Source organism: Dermacentor andersoni, chromosome 10, assembly GCF_023375885.2.
Source record: "Dermacentor andersoni chromosome 10, qqDerAnde1_hic_scaffold, whole genome shotgun sequence".
Classification (NCBI taxonomy): Eukaryota; Metazoa; Arthropoda; class Arachnida; order Ixodida; family Ixodidae; genus Dermacentor; species Dermacentor andersoni.
In genome coordinates, this window is record NC_092823.1 from 69,051,253 (window position 1) to 69,065,468 (window position 14,216).

Below are 14,216 nucleotides of genomic sequence, written 5' to 3' on the forward strand. Positions count from 1 at the left end.
TTGCACTGGTCCCAACTTGTAGTCTCTTCTGCATGTGTCTCAAACTAGACCCGTGATGTTTTCTTTATGTAGAATATTATATTAGCCAGCCTAAGCATGTTATCCCACCTGTTGTGTGCGCTGACCAGTTCGTAATTCTGCAACCAGACATCGACGTCAACGTTGTCAATCTCGTAAAATATGCCAGCGCTGCGAGGCTGGGTCAGATGAGCATCGATGGTGACGATGGGGCTGTGGTTGAAGATTATCCCAGGTAACGTCCGCTGCGGTTCTCTGTATTGCGCACGTGATTACCCCGCAGCTCCACCAATAATGTTGCGTTAAGCAACGGAAGAATCGTACATCTATTTACAGATGGCTTTTAATGGCGGAGCCAACATGCGTAGAGCAGCCAAAAAACCTAAACTTTTCTTCGTCCTCTCCAAGACCACCATTAGTGTCCTCTTTTTCCCGCATTGCAGACTGGACGAATATATAATCACATTTACGATCATTATTCTATGTAGCCGCCTTGGTTGCTCAGTGGCTATGGCGTTGGGCTGCTGAGCACGAGGTCGCGGAATTGAATCCCGACCACGGCGGGCGCATTTCGATAGAAGCGAAAGCACCCGTGTACTCAGAATGACCTGCACATTAAGGAACCCCAGGTGGCCAAAATTTTCCGAGTCGTCCACTATGGCGTGCCCCATAATCAGAAAAGGATTTTGGCGCGTAAAACCCCATAACTTATTTTTTAAATTATTCTATGTAGCTAAACAACACATACTAGTAGATGGCGTCGTTAGTCCGCCTTTATCTCTACATGTACACTGTCGGCAGCCTTTATGCATTTGCACACGTGGCGACTTGCTAGGAAAGGGTGGCTGCTGCATTTATTATCCCGAAGGTCACCCCTACCTCACGAACCACTAAGTACATTTGCCTCCTCTGCAGCCTTTCCAGAAATTGTTGCCAACTACGAGGATAAAGGTCCTAGGCGCACCCATCGAAAAGAAAAAAAAAAACGAGAAAAGACACCTCGCGATCAACGAGCAGCAGTTACTTCTATGCAACTGTGCGATGACAGAGGATCGCTTCATTGCGCGGACGCTGTGCAATGCAACCATGCCATCAGCATTGAACACGGGTCTTTATCTTCTGTATCACAAGCCCACGTGAAAATAATCTATCACATTTGCCTTCGCACTCAGGTGCCTCGTGCAGCGTTTCCTTTGTTTCTACTGATTTGCGACGTCAAGAGCCACTATATATTATCAAATATGGGCGACTGCATTGAAGCTTTCATTTTTTTTTATTTACAAACAACTGAACCTTCGTCCCCTGCATACAAGAATTCTCAGTTCATCACTCGAAAAATAATCTTACCCGGAACATCGGGGAAGCATGGAAGATCCACTTATAAACCAACTGTCGCGTTTTACGTGGAACACTTTTAAAAACAACTGGCATATCTAGGCTCCTGCCGTTATTTTTTTTTATTGACTATCTTGGCTAGGCGGGCATTATGAGCAAGAAACCTTTGAACGATAACTTTGCAAGCCACTAATAGATGCTAAAATATTTTCATTACATATCTTAGGCAATGGAAGGTAAACAACGATGTGACAGGGGTGCACCAGAGGCTGAAGACAGTGGCTACAAAAGCTCAGCTGGTGAAGCTACGACCAGCAAGGGCCGCCAGAACGTGGACGCGGGGGAGAATACAACAGAGAGGCGAGACGAGTGTTAATTTCCAGAGCTAGAGCTTAGAGGCGACCGTATGCAGAGAAGAGGCAGCATGCATTCGATATTTGGCCATTTTCATTTCAGCAGCTATACAATTACTTTACGCGCTTGTAAATGTAGCAACACTGTTGCCAGCATACTAAAGCGCCCCTCTGAGGCATCCGTCTCGGGTACAAGTGTGGGCGCCGGTGTTGTGCCTCGTAACCGAGCAAACGAGCACAGCGAAAGATGAAAGCGAACGCGGAGCGCAACGAGAAACGAAATCTGGCAGTAATGAAGAGAGCAAGAGTAGGAAAGCAGAGGAGGGGGGTGCCGCGGAGCCATGAGGAGGACATCGGAGCAAGCCACATTCAGCACCACCACATGGCGCTCACGTCTACGGCAGCGGCGTCGCCTGGCTGTGCGGGCAAAGAAAAAAAGAACCAGAAAGCACGCCTTCGCCCATATTATTCCCACCAGCGTTAGGCGGTAAATATTGCGTATACATGAGCAGCAGTTGCCTGGAAGCAGTAACTGTGTGGATGCTCTATATATAGCGCCGCATGTCACAGCTCCGCCAGTCGTGGCCGTGATTGGTATGAAGCCTCACTATAGGGTGAAATGAAAACACGCATAAAGCGAGGCTCATTTTGTATTAGGCAGTACAGTAATGACTGGGGTAGTTGGAGAAGTATGGGAGAGGCCTTTGCCCTGCAGTGGGCGTAACCAGGCTGATGATGATGATGATGTACAGTAATCGTCGGGGACATTTTTTTACCACTTCCCATTATTACAGATATATGAGCCGTGGTTTGACCAGCCCTCAAAAAGAGAGTGCCCGATGCATTATAACCGATACCTACGCACGAGACTTTTTGCGCTTGCCAACGTAGATGTCGACCAGTTTTCATGCGAAAGCATCAAATGGCCCATTGAGCAAAAAAGCTGGTGTGTGTAGAAGCGAACCGGCACGTTAATTTCCATGGACTGCGAAGCCACGTACTGAGCGCGCCTCTACGGAGTAGAGTGGGGAAACAGCACACCCGCTGGACCTTAGCGCGCCAGGTGTTGCATAAAGGGAGAGGGCATCGCCGTAAACTCCGCGTCACTAGCGCTCCTCGAAGCAGCAGTTACGGTGCCATGACGCCGCTTGGCGAGCTCTTTGTCGTCAGCGAGGCAGTCACATGATGGGCGAGTGCAAGTTACACCATCAAGCTCTTGGAAGCCGTCGCGCTTTCCGTATCTTTGCCTCTCACTCCCGCTCGCCTTTGCTGCTGCGCGCTTGCCGGCCTTGGCGATCACTAGTGCTCCTTCGATCTCTCGTTGCGCAAGTCGTCGGAGTCATGCCGTGCTGGCCCACCAGCTACTGCTCCTTGCTAGCTCGAGGTAGCACGGACCGCTGTGGAACATTGTGGCTGGGCAAAACTCGAAGGGTCGCTTTACTAAGCGAGTTTTGCTTTCGTATGCACAATTCATGACACGTGCTTAGGTGTCCGTGTATTCTTTTATTACTTGGCCCCCCGGAAAGCGTCATGACCCGTTACACGACTCTCGATCGTGCTCTTAATGTAAGGGTTAGTTTTGTAGCCGTCATCTAGAAAGCAATAAACTAGAATGTGAGGAGGAAATTCGCTAGCTGTGGGAATGCCTAGCTTTGGCCAAAGCTGCCGAGAATGACGGCCAATGTTGTCCTTTAAGCGATTTTGTCACTAAATTTACCAACCTTTTGGTCTCTATAGGGCCAATTTCTTTATCGACCTACGACGTTTTTAGATCGTGACTGAACGATTGGCGGAATTTCAGCGACTTCAATGTTAAGAAAGTTGCGTGGAAAGTGATTTCCTAGAAAACAATTTATTATTTAGAAGCTTCAAAAATGCAGCCGAAATGGCTGTACGCCATGCAGACCCTGTAACTATGATGAAGCCTCGTTGGTCCGTTAACACGTAGGACTTACAATATGTAATTTAGTGGAAGCAAAGAGGGTACATATTGGGCGTACAATATAGTTTATTCTTCTTGAGGAAATCCATTTAAAAGAGCTTTAACGTTGTGGGCGCTGCACTTTCGCTATACAACTTCGATTAATGCACATTGTCGAAGTGCACAAATAAATTTGAATTATCAAGACTTTTTATAACTTTGAATGTAGTGGCAAAATGCTAAACAAAGCTCTATAAGAGGACACATGAACAGAAAGGAGATAAGTATTGAAGTGGCTCAGCTTGTTCATGCAAATTAATGTACCACCTCTATACTGGCCTCGCGCATCGCACTTGACGGGACCAAAGCGTCCGTTGTCCAGCTAGATAACGGCTGGAACGCAGTTGAACATTTAAAACAAACTTTACTTACACTAAGAAGGTCAAAAAGCAAGTTAAATATACAGAAAACGTTCAGTTTTTCAGCCCGTAAAAAAGTGGTACTGTCTCTAGGGTAGGTGGGGCCAGTCTGCCCGTCCCGCATTTTTCTAACCCCAGTTTCCATCCCCATCTCCGTGCCCGGGAAACATCACCCAACACTTCGAATCGTCGTCACTGGGTCACTTCGAGGAACCGAGCGTACAGAGCGGATCATTTCTCTCGCGCACAGCTCGAGTCCGCGGGAGGGTCAGTAAAACACAAAGCAGTAAAACTAAGGACGGCTTGCTTCCCTCTTGAAAGTAAAGTTCGGCCGTGCGTTCGCGATGCGCACAGAACAATCCCGGTCTGGTGTCTTTCGTTGTTAGACACCAGCACTATATGACGGTGACAGCAAATGTACAACTTCTATTGTTGGTCGGAAGAATGTTTTCACCATCCCGCCTTTGGCTGTCTTCAGCTCGACCTTGCGCACCTTTGCATCCGTGCTGCCCAGTCTTGGTGTAATCACTCCGACGACCCAGTCGTTGCTGGTTGCTTCTTTATCCCTGAGTAGAACGACGTCGCCTTCTTTATGGTCTGGTTTTGCTGCTTGCAATTTTCTGCGTTGCTGCAAAGTAGGGACATATGTTATGCGCCAGCGTTTCCAGAATTCGTTAGCCAGATTTTGCACGAGACGCCAATGTCTTTTGTAGAGGTTGCTTGTGCCTAATTTCACAGTTGCTATATATGCGCTAACCTGTTTTGGGGTTAAAAGTGTCGCCGGAGTTATTATTGTGGGATCTTCGGGGTCAGATGAAGTGGGAGTTATGGGCCTGGCTTTATTGACGGCCGCAACTTCTGCCAAAAAGGTTGCAAGAATGTTATGCGTGAGCCGTTGATAACGTTACTGCATGAGCATTGAGTCAAAATGCGGCGTGAAATGCCGATCATCTGCTCCCACGCACAGCCCATATGGGATGCGTGCGGTGAATTCAATATCTATTTGCAGCTGTGCCCACTGAGCAACTTGCCTATTTGTGAGCGATGTATGCCCTTTGCGCTTATTGCAAGTTCTCTGCACGCTCCGATAAAATTGGTCCCGCAGTCAGGGTGAATTAGCTTGATGGCCTCTCGCACTGCTAGAATCTTTAGGAAGGCAATAATGAAACTCGACGTGTTCATTCATTCGATCAGCTCAATGTGCACTGCCCGAATGCTTAAGCAAGTGGATATGGCTGCCGAGTGCTTGCTGTTTGCAACACAACCTCCCGTTCGGCAAGAGGCAATCATCCAGGGACCTAAAACATCAATTCCAACATTCGTGAAAGGAGAATCTGTGCTGATTCGGTCTGCCTGAAGGTCAGCCATCTTCTGGTCATGAAAGAGCCCTCCCTGCTTTTCGCATGAAATGCATGCTTGAAGCACGGATGAGATGCACCTTTTACCTCCGATGATCCAATACCCAGCAGATCGTACGTCTCCTTCTCTGAAGTGCCAGCCCTGGTGTTGCACGAATTCATAGTGGTGGCGCAGGAGAAGCTTCGCCACATGCTGCCGAGCCGGCATTAGGAGAGTGTTTGTTATCGTCCGGAAGGTTTAGTCTGTTCAAGCAGCTGCCGACGCAGATCAAGCCGTTGGCGTCTAAGAATGGGTCAAGCCTTCAAAGCAAGCTTCTCTTGTGAACCTGCTCTCCTCTCTGGATACAGCATGTCTCCTCAAAAAATGCTTCCTACTGTACTGTGCGAATGATGATGAGCCTGGCTTTGGAGAGTGCGTCAACGCAAGCTACCTCTTCTTCTGATGCGTTCCTTCCGCGAAGGCCAACCTGGATCACACTTGCCACAGCACGAGTGAGAGGTTTCCAGTTCGAGAACCTTGAAAGCGTTCGGCTCCGAGTCGCTGTCGTTTGTGGGCCTAGTGGGGCGTAAAGGCTGCTGACGGTCGACAGCACCCTTCGCCGCGTATATGCCTGTCCTGAATAGGAGCCCTGAAGACGAAGCTGTCGTTGCCTATGTCCCACAGTAGACTGAGGCTTCGCGTAAGCGACGCGTCTGTGCCAACGTCGAGATCAGTCCGCGGGCGCGGTCCTCTGGAGAAAATGCATTCAGCACATTCTGCCTATTGGAAGCTGTCTTGTGCAGCTTTATTTTAGCTGTTGCAAGTATTTTCTGCGTTCTTTGCAGCAGACTAATGGCGTCTTCTTCGCCCGGAAGAGGTTTCAGCGTATCATCGAGGTAGAATTCTTTTTCTGTTAACTTCCTGGCATCTTCACCAAACCGTGGGGTAGCTTGTTGGGCAGTCCATCGAAGGTCATATGCTGAAACAGCTGGAGATGGGCTATTACCGATAACGTCAACATTCATTCGGCACTCTACGATTTCTCTTGAGATATCATTGCCCCTAAACCAGAGGAGCCTCAGGTAGCTCTGATGGCCCTCCCGAACCATGAAATTGTACAACAATTGCTGGACGTCTGCTGTAATCGCCACTGGTTCTTGCCGGAAGCTTACCAAAATCCCCACAAGGTTGTTCGTCAGGTAAGGGCCAGTCAGGAGAACGTTGTTCAGAGATACCGGTTCGGGCTGAGTGCTGGAGTCGAACACGACTCGGATTTGGCCAGGCTTCTTGGGGGTGGTGATCGCCGAATATGGGCAGATACCAGCGTTTTTCGTCCACGTGAATTGGTGGAGCTTCCTCTACTTGACCCTTGATGAAGAGCTCGTTCATGAAGGTCACGAAACGTTCCTTTGTCTCTGGATTCTTTCGCTCGGTGCGCCGTAGCGAGAGCAGACAAGACAGAGCTTGTTTTCTGTTGTTCGGAAGCCAACTTCTCGGTCCACGAAAAGGGAGAGGGGTGACCGAATTGTTTAATTTGTCTTGGGTGAATTCACTATCCATTATGCTGAGGAATGTCTTGTCTCCCATGGAGAGAGCAGCTCGTGGTCAAGTTATGTTTCGAAAAGATTCGGGGCCAGGGTGCCATTCAGTGCTGCAGCCAATTGTAAATCTTTTGGGACCTTATCCGCAGCGTAGAGAATCGGCATCTCACTTATAGAGAAATGGCTCGAGCATGGCAGGAAAAGAGATGGTCGCCCCCTGTCCAGCACGTGGGTCTTGAACAGATTGGCGTTGCCCATTTATCACGTACGACCAACGCAAATGTTGCCGACAATGATCCATCCGAGGTGGAGCGTCAGAGCATAAGGGCTATGGTGGGGTCCGCTGATTGTCTGACGAACCTTGTGAGCTCTTAGGATGTCTCGGCCAAGGAGAAGCAGTATTCCAGCCTCCTCACGAGGTGGAATGTGATTTGCTACAGCCTTCAAGTGCGTGTAGGGCCGTGCGGCGTAAGGTCGGGAATTGCTTTGCCTCAATGAGGGGCGGATGAGGGAACTTCGCCTGACACGCTCTGCACGAAGAAGCCATGAGCAACTCTTCCAACCACTTCAGTACGGCCGGATCAAGTGCGGAGTGTGTATTGTGTAGGCGTCCCCTTCACTTTGAAATTGTTGAGAAGTTCTGGCCTAACCAACGAGCAATTACTCTGGTCGTCAAGAATAGCGTACGCTCTGTCTTCTCAGGCTGCGTTTCATGCTACGAGGCAGATTTTAGCACACGACTGCCAGCATTTGCCACTTCAGTACGCCTAGATGTGACTCTCTTTTCTGAGTTATCTGTGGTACTATCATCAGGCCCACTAGCCCTCTACGACTATTGGGTTGGCGATGCTGGGTCAAGCGCTGTGTCATGGTCGGTGCATATGAGGCGTATTACAACTGCCTGGCATTGCCACTGCATGTGGTTCCTAGATGAGCAGCATCGTAGGTAGGTCACTTGCTTCTTTAGGAAAGATAGCCGCTCTTCCAAGGTTTTTTTCACAGAAGGCGCGACATCTTGCCAAAGGGTGAGGTTTTTGTGATGTGGGCACCACCTCTCGAAGTCCTTCCATTCTGGCTGCTGTTCGTTAAGACTGGCATCTTGATTAAGCTTGGTAGAAGCAGGATCCACTTCTGTTTTTCTCGCTGACACCGAGGATTTTTGACGGGGGTCTTGGTGGCATTGGCTGCCTTCCTGTGATCGAATTCAGACGAGGCATTTTGTAGCTGCAACATGAAAATGGGGTCGTTCCTCATGCTGGCCTGACCTCTAAAAATTTGCAGAAGAATGATAACTGAGGAAATACAGTGTTGTAATATTTCTTGTATTTTGACCCCTTCGACATCCAATTTTCTAAAAGTCCAGATGGCAACTTCGAGTCGATTTTGTTCACCCCTCTTACTATATCCAAATAGCCAAGACCGACAGGATACGGGTCAGATTTCGCAGCCTCGAGTTCTAGCAGGAGGTCGCCAAGTTCTTGGAGTCTGGTATTTTCCCGGTAAGATATCTTCGGGAAGTCGCCCAGCCGTTCTGTTTCAGTAATGTATCCTCAATTGCCTCAGGTCGCCCGAAGACATCGTCTAGCTGTTTCCACACGACGTTCAAGCCTGTTGAAAAGTCATCGATGTGCACCAATTTCAACCTACGATCCTCATGTAACGATTCAGGGCCAAGCCATTTGATCAGAAGATCGAGCTCTTCCTGGGCAGAAAGACGTACATCTCCAACTACACCTTTGAGCGATGACTTCCAAGCGCGAAGGTTCTCAGGTCGATCATCAAACTTGTCAAGACCACTTGAAACAAGGTCCTTGCGACACAGGAATTTAAGGACACCGGCTAGCTGTCAGCTTGAACTGTTGCGTGCCGGGGCGTACACAAGCGGCTGCGAATCAACTCGTATGTCCCTAGGACAACTCGCAGCTCCAGCATGCCTATAACTTGGGTTGTTATGGGCAGCATGGTAGCCAGATGGCCGTTCATCAGCTCAGTCACATCGAATTATTCGCAGCTGCGTTGGCCAGTCTCTATCAGGTGATAGAGAAATGTGCGGAATATAACCAACCCTTAAATATAGCATTCACTGATTACGAGAAAGCGTTTGATTCAGTCGAAACATCAGCAGTCATGGAGGTATTACGGAATCAGGGTGTAGACGAGCCGTATGTAAAAATACTGAAAGATATCTATAGCAGCTCCACAGCCACCGTAGTCCTCCACAAAGAAAGTAAGAAAATCCCAATAAAGAAGGGCGTCAGGCAGGGAAATACGATCTCTTCAATGCTATCCACAGCGTGTTTACAGGAGGTATTCAGAGACCTGGATCGGGAAGAATTGGGGATAAGTGTTAATGGAGAACACCTTAGTAACTTGCGATTCGTTATTGATATTGCCTTGTTTAGTAAACTCAGGGGACCAATCGCGATGCATGCTCACTGACCCGGAGAGACAAAGCAGAAGGGTAGGTCTAAAAATTAATCTGCAGAAAACTAAAGTAATGTTTAGCAGTCTCCGAAGAGAACAGCAGTTTGCGATAGGCAGCGAGGCACTGGAAGTGGTAAGGGAATGCATGTACTTAGGGCAGGTAGTGACCGCGGATCCGGATCATGAGACGGAAATAATCAGAAGAATAAGAATGGCTCGGGTGCGTTTGGCAGGCATTCTCAGATCATGAACAGGAGGTTGCCATTATCCCTCAAGAGAAAAGTGTATAACAGCTGTGTCTTACCAGTACTCACGTACGGGGCAGAAACCTGGAGGCTTACAAAAATGGTTCTACTTAAATTGGGGAAGAGGCAACAAGCTATGGAAACAATAATGATGGGTGTAACGTTAAGGGATAAGACAAGAGCTGATTGGGTGTGGGAACAAACGCGAGTTAAAGACATCTTAGTGGAAATCAAGAAAAAGAAATTGGCATGGGCAGGACATGTAACGAGGAGGGGAGATAACCGATGGTCATTAAGGGTTACGGACTCGATTCCAAGGGAAGGGAAGCGTAACAAGGGGCGGCAGAAAGTGAGGTGGGCGGATTCAATTAAGAAGTTTGCAGGGACAACATGGACACAATTAGTACATGACCGGGGTAGTTGGTGAAGTTTGGGTGAGGCCTTTGCCCTGCAGTGGGCGTAACCAGGCTGATGATGTTGATGCTGATAATGAAGTTGCCCCGGCGACGTGTGAGCATTGTTTACCTCGCCGCTAGATTTGCAAACAGCCTCCTCAGGAAACACGAGCGCAGAGTTACGTAGGGCTTCCTGTTCATCTATATAGCTCCTAGTCTGCTGCGTTCGGTCCACAGAAGGGAGCGTGCGCATGCGCTCCCCGCCATCCTGCTCTACGGCTGCCTCGAGCGAATTCGCCTGTGCGTTTGCAGCTGCCGCTTCTTTTTCATGCTGGAAAACATCCGATTCAGCCTCAATTTTGCATTCTCAATGCGCATCGCGGCCTTTCTGCGACAAAACTCTGCTCTGGCCCGGACGGCTTCAGCTTGCGCGCGTACCTGTATGGTGGCTAGGCTCATTGTTGACGAGGTCGATCCTCTTGACCTCGAATAAAGGCTTGAGTGGGTCGATATAGAGTGCAGCGAGGTTATCTCTTGTCAGCGGTCGCGTTCTCGTTCTGTAGCTTCACGTAACTTGTCGCTTACAGTCATATCAAGATTTGCGTCGATTGCTTTCCGAAGCTCTAATTCCTGCTCGGTTTCAGATCTGCTCGTTTTGGCGAGGAAGGTAGCGTATCTGGCGGTCACGTGCACGAAGCTGCGTTGCGGCTCTGTTATTATCGTCCTCTTTTGTACAGGCCACTTTGGTAATAGCTGTGTCCACGTTCTTCAAGGGAGCGTCTATTCTCCGGCACTGCTCATCACGGCTTGTTTGATACGTTTCTTTAGCTTTCATGTAAAACGTATTTGCTCATTGTGATCGCATTTTTGCCGTGCAAGCTTCATGCTGTGCTGTCATAATTTGAGACGTTTCAGGCGTCAGCTTGTCCTGATCCATTTTGGCGTGCGTGCTTCACAACGTATCTCACCCAAAGCGGACGCATGTCGTGAAGCCTGCTAAGCTGCACGATGAAATTTGAAATGAGCCCACCTTGTCTTGGCCATGTGTGCCGTTCAACTGTTCAAATTCTAGGCGATGCCGTGACCTTGCAGTAGGCGGACGTCATGGTCAAACCGGAGGTTTTGCCGTGTGACGTATTCCACTGCGGCGGATGTTGAATTGTCGGCTGTGAAGCATATAAGGAAATAAAAACTCTAAAAATCGGTTATATATACGGATACCCTATGGGTTGTGAAGGCCTTGATGTCATTCTGTAAGCACAAAAATCCAGTAAAGAATCAACTCTATTCCGTATACATCTAACTAAGATGTGATTATAAGCTGGGTGCCTGGCCATAGGTGCATCGAGGCTAACGTTCTAGCGGACGAGATGGCCACATCAATTGCATCACATGCTGTTAATCCTACTTCTGTTGTCATTTCTACAGATCTGAAACCTTTCAAACGAAAGAAACTGCGAAACCACTGGCAACGCATGTGGGACGCAGAAATAAATAACAAACTGCATGTGATTAAGCCACAGTTAGGTTTTTGCCCTCCGCAACAAAATCACTGCGAACAGATGTCCTATTCTGTCGTCTCGGAATAGGGCACACTTTGGAACCCATTATTTTCTATTTACTGGAAATGAACCTCCAACCTTTGTTTGATGTGATGAAAGGCTGAGCGTCCTCCATATGCTCCTAGACTGTCGGGAAGCCGAAGCTGAGAGAGAGAAACCTTTTCCTATTGCATACTGGTTTACATCCCTCATCACCCGGTTGTTTCTTGGTAAGAAACCGCTTTTTAACAGCAAGGCGGTCCTCGGTTTAAGTGGTGATATCTTACATGTTATAAGTCCCATAAATTCGTAGAGCATCCTCGTTCCAGAGGATCCCACTGCGATAATTGTTTTGCAATAGCGCATGATTCCAGGTCCTTGTGTTTCAAGGGCTCTGTTACGGCATTAGTTCTTTTTCAAAATTTTATCCTAGGACCTATTTTAACGAATTGTAATTTTTTCTCAATGTACATTTCGTGTCCTTGGCACGCTTCCTAGTCATCGTCATAGTTTTATTACGTGTAGCTATTACGCATTTTACAGTCACCATCTTTTAGGGCTCTTTACAACCCAGTCACATTCATTGCTCATAGTTTATCGCTTCACTTTGTGCTCATTATCACTGGCCTGGCGCTCTTTGGTCGTACTTGGCCATTGCGCCGCAATACACTTTATGCATAATCGTCTTTTTCGTCAGACAACGGAGACGCCGGTAGTCGACTCAGAACCTCTAGGCTCATCTTAGCGAGGACGATTTACGCAACCCAAGGGCTACAGGAATCTTGAAAGACGTCTTTCACTTGCATGCTGTCGACCTTCTGATCGATGATCGTGCGATTCAGCAGGAGGTCGGCCAGCAAGAGGAGAAACGAAGCGCTCGGCGGTAGCGCAGTCAACAGTTACACCTCACTGTTTGAGGAAATCGAAGCAAAGAAATAGATTGTGAGAGAATTTAGCGAGAATTGCATGTTCGGCTCGATATATGTCATGGGAGAAATAGACGTTCGCGGTGCACACTCCTTTATGTCGGAGCAACTCTGCGCTCGCAACACAAAATGCATGAGCTCTATAGCAGCGAAGCATCAGTTTTCGGCCTAGCCGGGTTTCGAACTTCAGACTAATAACGGAGGCACTACCTTTATCGACTAAAGCCAACCTAGTAACACTGTCCACTCGACCACGAAAATTATAATCACACATGGTACCTGGCGATGCCATAGGGGCGGGTAGCTGAAGATAACTGACGAGATCACGTGTATTGGTTCTGCCTCCTAGTTTTGAGGCAGCGGTGGTCTGGGACCTCGTCGCGCCGACGGGGACCAGCACACGCCTGAAGGCAGCGGCCTCAAGCTCCGCACAGAAGCTGGTGAGCCACACGGTAACTCCAATGATGAAATACGGTCCCAATACGGTCCCAATGATGAAATATGGGTCTGGAACAGTCGTCAAAACGAGCTATACCACTACACTGTCCAAGTGAAAGGCTTATCGTTGCGCAGCAATAAACGCAGAGGGTATGCAGCATCGGCAGATTTGTGCACCAAACGTCGGAAGAGCAAAGACGCGAGAAACTTCTCAGCTCGCGATGTGAGGGCGGCTATTAAAATCGCTAACTGCAGTGACCTTTTGGGGATGTAGTCACCCATCGTGCTTTTTCACTGTACGTCAAAAAAACTAGCGCCTTTCTTTGGGCAAAGTGATGTTTTCTGGGATCAGTATAAGGTCAGCGTGTTGTACGCACGCCAAAAGAACACCAAGTCAATGTTTGTGCTCCTGAAATGTGCGGCCAAAGATGACGACGTCGTCAAGGTATCAAAAACGGATCTCCCATTTCAGGCGGACGGTACCATTGAGCCGTTATGTCCATTCCCTGATGGACGGCGCGGAGACTCCTGGCTGGGCGGCCTCCAAGGTCATGCTGGACAATGAAGCTGAGCGTACCAGGAAAGCCCAACCTGAAAGAAGCGCGAGTCCCGACGCTACAAACCGAAAGAAAAGAGTGCATGCAGAACCAACCTACCCACGAGAATACCTGAACGTTTCAAAGGATGAATACGATACCAAGGGGCAAGAGAAGAGTCAGTAAGTAATTTCTTCAACTTGAATCCTCTTGTGACACAGCATAAAAACACCAACAATATGGCTACACAAATAATACGCTGGAACGTTAGAGGTCTTATCGACAACCTTAATGACATCAAAGAACACTTACACAAATATAACCCAAAGCTCCTGTGTGTTCAGGAGACTCGCCTTAAATGTACGCAAACAAACTTTCTCCATTAGTACACCATCTACCGTAAAGACCGCAACGAGGCGAATACCTCCTCTGGCGGTGCAGCGATAGTTGTGGACATATCCGTAGCTCATCATCATATCGCCTTTCAGGCGCCCCTTCAGGCAGGGTTAATTCGGGCAATTATTCTAAGTAAATTGATCACTGTATATTGCATATATATATATATATATATATATAATATGTGCAACATACAGTGTTGCATATATATACATACCCCTAATTATCAGCTCGGAAAAAGCGATTTTTATAATCTGATTCTATAACCTATAACCTACGAGCTTCCAGATTCCTACATACTGGTGGGCGATTTTAATGCCTACATTAGTTGCAATTCGGCAGCAGTGCATCTTGACCACACAAATAAATATCTATCTGCTTTGCAGTTGA

General features: G+C 48.1%; 1 protein-coding gene across 3 annotated transcripts in view; it reads left to right on the top strand.

Moving 5' to 3' along the window:
* LOC126544016 (uncharacterized) overlaps positions 1-14,216 on the top strand; it is a 169,015-nt gene that overhangs the window by 44,115 nt on the left and 110,684 nt on the right. For all 3 annotated transcript variants that reach the window (XM_050191192.3, XM_055062447.2, XM_055062448.2), the window contains exon 3: positions 13,367-13,612. In XM_050191192.3, coding sequence (XP_050047149.2) covers positions 13,367-13,612 — 246 coding nt within the window. The remainder of the gene's footprint in view (positions 1-13,366; positions 13,613-14,216) is intronic.